General features: G+C 37.6%; 1 protein-coding gene across 1 annotated transcript; it reads right to left on the bottom strand.

Moving 5' to 3' along the window:
• Positions 1–1,307: 1,307 nt before the first annotated feature.
• On the bottom strand, positions 1,308–5,202 carry LOC145599176 (SNF2 domain-containing protein CLASSY 4-like). The gene is made up of 4 exons (XM_081655583.1): positions 5,196–5,202; positions 4,507–5,109; positions 4,155–4,324; positions 1,308–3,304 (listed from the first exon to the last, which is right to left on the bottom strand). Exons 1-4 carry the CDS (start codon positions 5,200–5,202, stop codon positions 1,439–1,441), a joined length of 2,646 nt encoding a protein of 881 aa, XP_081511709.1. The 3' UTR covers positions 1,308–1,438.
• Between the last annotated feature and the right edge of the window lie 1,352 nt (positions 5,203–6,554).

Here is a 6,554-nt window from a genome sequence, read left to right as displayed (position 1 = left end):
GGTAAATTTTTTACCTTGCCTTTACAAGCTACCCCACTTGCTTTTTCATTTTCTCTCACTCTCTCTCCTCTCCTTAATATATGTGCCTAAATCTAACGCGTCAACTAAATAGAAACAGAGGAAGTATTCCATAACAAGTAAATAAAAATGATCATACACCACGTCACAAACACAAGAGACGCCCAAGCAACACTAAAAACTCTAAGCTAAACGTACTGTAAGTCTGTAGTTTGCTTGAAGTTATGCATGACGGTAAAATAAGATCGAATATCATAGTAAACCATACAAACAAGGACAATAATCCTATACACATCCACAAGAATTCATATGTTATAAGCTGTAATGACAAGATCGTAAGAATAATGTGATTCAAGTTTCTTGTACTAGGCACGAACAAAGTCTGTTTGTGATCATCAAGCGATGACAAAGATTGTGATAAGAAAAATGTGATGCATACAAGTTGTTTTGCACAAGGCGCGAAAATGTCTGTTTGCAAAAGACTGAACTAACAGCTGGGTTCATAAAGTTAAATAGTTTTATAACAGCAGGACAAACTCGATTAGCTTAATAACACTGGTGTCCTGTAACTTCTTGGCTTAGATGCCGCGCTCTGAACATTGAAAGAAATCATACGTGGTAAGAAACTATGGTTTACAGTAAGAAGGGAAGATTAAAAGTAGTGATTCATGAGCAAAACTTAAGATTGTCGAGAATTTCCTGGCAGTATAATGTATCTGAGAATTGAAAGATGTGAGCAATATACTTTTAGCAAGATAGATTGACTCATACAGTTTTGTCATAAAATTACTTGATGGAATACATCCTTGCATAAAAAAAGGCTATGTGCTGTAGTTTCTGAAAAATGCTAACCTTTGCACTGATAAAGCTCCTTAGCTTGAGATTCTACGACTCGAGACAGAAAGAAACATTCTGATTTTTGCAACATTTATCAGAGAATTCAAGCACCACTGTGTCATTCAGTAACTTACATTCAAAAGAATGCAGGAGTGAACCCAACAGAAGAATTAGCAGAGGTAAAGATGTGTGCAAACAAAGTGTCTCCTTCATAACTGTATTTGGATAACTCAACTTAGGCAAATAAGCTATCACTGAGTCTGAATAATTTATCTGTTAAGCTAAGAGTCGGTTTCTGATTTCCTGTTTTATCAAAGTCCTGCTTGTGTCAATTGCTGATTTCCTGTTTTATCAAATTTGAAAAGGTGCATGAGTGTATCAATAAGCAGTAACAACAAATAACTACAAATTCATCAACACGGTTTTAATTACATGACTAGTACGGAGTAGAACCAGAGCAACTCATTCTAACTATATTAGCTGAGTTTGTTTGTTCGAATCATAACAAATTCCTAACCAACAAGGCTACAAATTAATGTCCAACAGTAGAAAGACAAACATTCTAGACATATGTACAAAACTGCTACAGATTTAGAGGACCAAAGCTTTCAATCAAATTATTATCAGCTTTAGGCTGGTAGATGATCTTCTCAAACATGCACTTCAGTTTCTCGTGTTCAACCATCTCTTCTAGGATCCGATCTTCTAGGATACGATCGTCTGAAATCATCGACAATGTACCTGCATTCTGCACTCCTTCAGCCTCAGAAGAAATAAAAACTTGCTCAGACACGCGCTCTTTTGCCACTTGCCTCTCATACTTGTCTCGTTCCAGTGTGCCTGAGGTGATAAGGTGATAAACATAGACATCCTTCTTCTGACCTAGCCTGTAAGCCCTGCTTATGGCTTGCCTTTCAACAGCTGGGTTCCAGACAACGTCAAGCAAGACCACCCTTGAGGCACCAACAAGGTGAATCCCTTCACAACATGCTTTGGTAGAGGCTAGAAGAACCATTGCTGCACTTCCAGGATAATTGAACTGCCCAATCAACGATTGCCTTATCTTTGGGCGTTGCTTTCCTTCCATAAACAAATATTCATTTCCCTCGGTCCAATTGAAGTGCAGTTTCAGAAGATCTCCAATGAAGGTTAAAGGGTTCAGATATTGGCTAAACACCAGAACTTTCTCCCCTTTGCTGAGCTTGATGAGCTCAAAGAGAAACTTGATCTTTACCCCAACATCCAAGTCTGCTTCATGCTTTACCAACATTTCCTTGTCAACGAAAGCAGGAACTTGCTCACACTTGTACAAAAGAGAAGGGTGTACTGAGGCAATAGAAACCAAGTAGTCCAATGATAAGCCGCTCTTAAACACATCCAATTTCCTGATGTAAGTCTTCTGCAACTCAGAGGGCTTAAGTAGAAGCACTGAGTGAAATAGCCCGCGAAGAGTCTTCCTCAAGATCTCCCCTTTGTGAACATGTACAAAGGGCTTCAGACGGTTCCTTAAGTCCTCGATTCTTTTTTCATCATTCACCTTGCTAGTATCAGTACAAAATCCCCTTTTGTTTGCCTTGTATTTCCGTCCACTCTGCAAATGATTCCCGCGCAAAAAGGGATCCCCAAACTCTTCTCTGATAAGAGAAAGTGTGTTGTTTAGCTCCACAAAGTTGTTCTGAAAAGGGGTCCCGGAAAGTATGATTCTTTTCTTTGTTTTCACTTCAGAGAAGACCTTCCAGATGTAGCTATCCTCATTTCTTGGTGTGTGGCCTTCATCAAGAACTAATATACCAGACTGCTCAAGAAGGGCTCTCTTGATTATCTCATCCGCGCCCTTCCTCTCACCGGCTAGTTTCTCAAACATCCGGTAGCTAATTCCCAGTACACCCTTTCCCATGGCCCATATGCAAAGCTTTGCCTTCCTAATAGCCTTGCTATTTTTCAGCTTATCCACATAATTAAGTACTTCAAACTCCTTGCTTGATAGTTCAGCGCTGTTGAGGTTAACAAATGGGACATCAACATGCCATCTCGCAAATTCCTCTTCCCAGGTGAGAAGCATGCTACTGGGAGCAATGATCACTGGTTTTGACATGGGGTACTGCTTCAGGTAGGACTGAAGGAAAACAATAGCCAAACGAGTTTTTCCTGTTCCGGGGGCATGGCATATGATGCATCCTCCTAGGCTAGACTCTGAAGGCTTACCAAGTTCATCAATTTGTATTCCTCCTGCTATGTTTCTCCAGATGAACTCAAAACCCTTCTGCTGATGTTCATATAAAGTCCTCTTTATACCCGGGATTAGGTTCCATACTGTGCCCCGAGTTTCATCTCCAGGAGCATCTCCAGAATCATGGATTAAATCAGGAAATTCAAACCCATCAGACCCGTTGTTATTGTCAGATGGTAACCTTCCATAATTTTTGGAATTCCCAAATAGATTTTCATTCTTCATATACAAAACAGAAACAATAATCATATGTTATTGAGCATTGACTGGTTATACAAGCAACATTATATAATCATTTGCATCAAACTATAAGATACTATGTACGAAGTATTAATTACTAAAATCAATAAAACAGCAAACAAAGGTTCTGAATTTTACATCACAGTATCTCATTTCTCGGAGAAATTTACCACCACTGTATCATTCAGCAACTTCCATTCAAACGAATGCAGAAGTGAAGCCAACAGAAGCATTGACACTACCGGTCAATTCTCATAGACCAAATGTTACAGCATCCTCCTATACCAGAAGCCTTGCTCGAACAATGGAGAATTAGCAGAGGTAAAGATTCTGTTAAGCTAAGAGTCGGTTTCTGATTTCCTCAACTGTATTTGGATACCTCAACTTAGGCAAATAAGCTATCACTGAGTCTGACAAATTTATCTGTTAAGCTAAGAGTCGGTTTCTGATTTCCTGTTTAATCAAAGGCCTACTTGTGTCAATTGCTATACTAATATAAATTTGAAAAGGTGCATGAGTGCATCAATAAGCAGTAACAACAAATAACTACAAATTCATCAACACGGTTTTAATTGCATGACTAGTACGGAGTAGAACCAGAGCAACTCATTCTAACTATATTAGCTGAGTTAGTTTGTCCGAATCATAACAAATTCCTATCCAACAAGGCTACAAATTAATGTCCAACAGTAGAAAGACAAACATTCTAGACATATGTACACTCCTACAGGTTTAGAGGACCAAAGTTTTCAATCAAATTATTAATTACTAAAAGGTTCAAGAAAGCCATGTAAAATTTTTTAGAAAAATAAAAGGATTAGTGACTTACAAAAGCTGGTGTTACATCTCTAATTTCATGCACTACGATAGAGCAGAACTTGCATTTGACTCCAATTTCATCATCTAGAATTAGATAGTGCTTCCCTTCGCGACAAAGCTTTTCTTGTGAAATTGCACTATCACAGAGAATGGCATCTTCCTCTTCATTGTCATGCTGCAAACCAACAAGAAACAATAGTTAGATCAAGTTATAAAATTATTATGAAGGTATTGTCATGTAATACTATTAGTCTAGCATTTACTACAACAAGGTTTAAAGTACAAATGTACATAGAGCTAAAAACAGAAGAAAGATAACACTTAGTTTATTGATGAAACAAGATATTGAATGAAAAAACTTACCAAACAAGATGTTTGTGCACCAATATCACAAACTCCAAGCCCGAAATCCAGTTCCTTGCAGAGGTCATCTATTTCAAGTTCGCTTTCTGTTTTTTCAGGCACCGGATCCTTCTCATCTTCAAATCTAAACTTTCGAGACAGATTATCTTGATCTATTGTAGGCAATACATTATCTACTGTAGGGGATACATCATCTATCGCAGGGGATACAATGTCCTCTAAAGCAGATGCACTCCCATTCTCCAAAATCGTATTTAGCAAAACATGCTCAACATCCTTTGCCTTTAGCTTCTTCACTCGTTTCTTCTTAAGAGGAACAAAATCTAAGTCATCAAATACTACATTAGGCTCCCTTTCCTCAAGCATAGGGTCTAAATCTCTATCATGCTCCTTCTTTTTCTTAAGTTTAGAACCCGACACTACATTTTTCTTCTTGGATGGCCTCACTCCTTCCTCCCTTTCGCCATCCTCGGGAATCCTCACACTCAAAGGCACTTGCAAGTCCTCATCATGGGAGTCAGATGAAAACGATGATGCACCTTCAACATCATCTGTCCGAGGGCTAACTAATGCCCCTTCTTTCGATTTCTTCCTAGGGTAATCTGTTTTTTTACTAGACTTGTTTCTTTTTGCTTTCAAACTTTTCTCCACATCACAATTCTTCTCCTGGGATGTTGAACACACCAACCCTCCATCAACTCTCTTTCGAAACTCAAACTTCGAAATTTTCTTTTGTTTCTTTTTCTTCTTCCTATCTTGTTTATCTTTGATGGCCAACCTACCGCCATCATCATTATGCTTATCCAAGCCATTATTACTACATACCTATCAAACAATATTAACAAAGAAAAACATTTTAAGAGATTATGAACATCTTGCATATTTCATTGAATTGAGGAACTTAATCAAATCTAACAACCTCTAATACCCAAATTATATAACCTTCCAAAAAATTCAATTTTCAGAAATAGTAACAAATCAATCACACTGTTTTGTAACTCTTTAGATGATTAAAGGCTTATCTAAAACAAATAAAATAAAAATGTACGAGTACTTCCCAATTCTCATAATATCAGAAAATATCATCCAGCAAACCAAGATATACAAAGAAACATTAACAAAATAAATGAGAATACTGAATACAAAAGTAAATGTAATTAAAATGTTGAAAATTTAGATTTTAATTAAAAAATTACAGTACCTCTTCCTCTTCGGTTGTGCTGTCATCCGAGCTAGAGCTAGAACTAGAATCCTCAGAACTGGAAATATCTTCCGGATTTTCAACATCAAAGTCACGATCACTAAGACCATCATCCTCACTCGAAGACGACTCGATATCAGATGAATGAACACCACCATTAACCCCTGTATTATCTCCCTCCATCGCCTCAACTAAAGCATTACCATCATCACAACCACCATTGTCATAATCAGATGACTCGTCATCATAAACCCCAATTGGGTTCCATTTCTCCCCAATTATCTGAACCGAATCGTCGCTTTCACCACCATTTTCATAATTTATCATCACCCCTCCATCCCTTTCACCTAAATCCGTGTTCATTGCTATAGCATTAACATTATTGTTCGTGTCGCCGTTGTAGCAGATTCTATTCCCGCATCCAAGTAGCTGAATTCCCTTCAAGAACTCGGATTCATCGATTGCTACTGCTTCTTCAATTCCACCATTTTCATCCTCATTGTCACTGTCATTAGAATTGTAACTTAAACCGGATTGTTTCGCTTTCGCTTCTTGGAATCTTTTCTTAGCAGCTATTCGTCTCTGTTTGTTCTCTTTCCTAAATTTCTCCGTGTTGATTGACCTCTGAAGCCTTGTTCTTCGTCCAACAGGCTCATTTACAGGGTCCATGATTTAAGAATTTGGAGTTCAAAAGATTGAAAACAGAGGAAAACAGGGGAGGTCAAAACCAGGGAAGAAAATGAAGCTAAATTAAGTTGAATTAAATTTTGTAAAGTAAGGAAAATGTAACGTTTCAAAAATAAATATTGGAATTAATTTTATTTTATTTTTTTAAAGGTAGATACT

The sequence above is a fragment of the Chenopodium album genome, chromosome 20 (genome assembly GCF_948465745.1).
Source record: "Chenopodium album chromosome 20, dcCheAlbu1.1, whole genome shotgun sequence".
In the NCBI taxonomy this organism is placed as follows: Eukaryota; Viridiplantae; Streptophyta; class Magnoliopsida; order Caryophyllales; family Amaranthaceae; genus Chenopodium; species Chenopodium album.
This window is presented reverse-complemented; position numbering and strand designations above follow the sequence as displayed.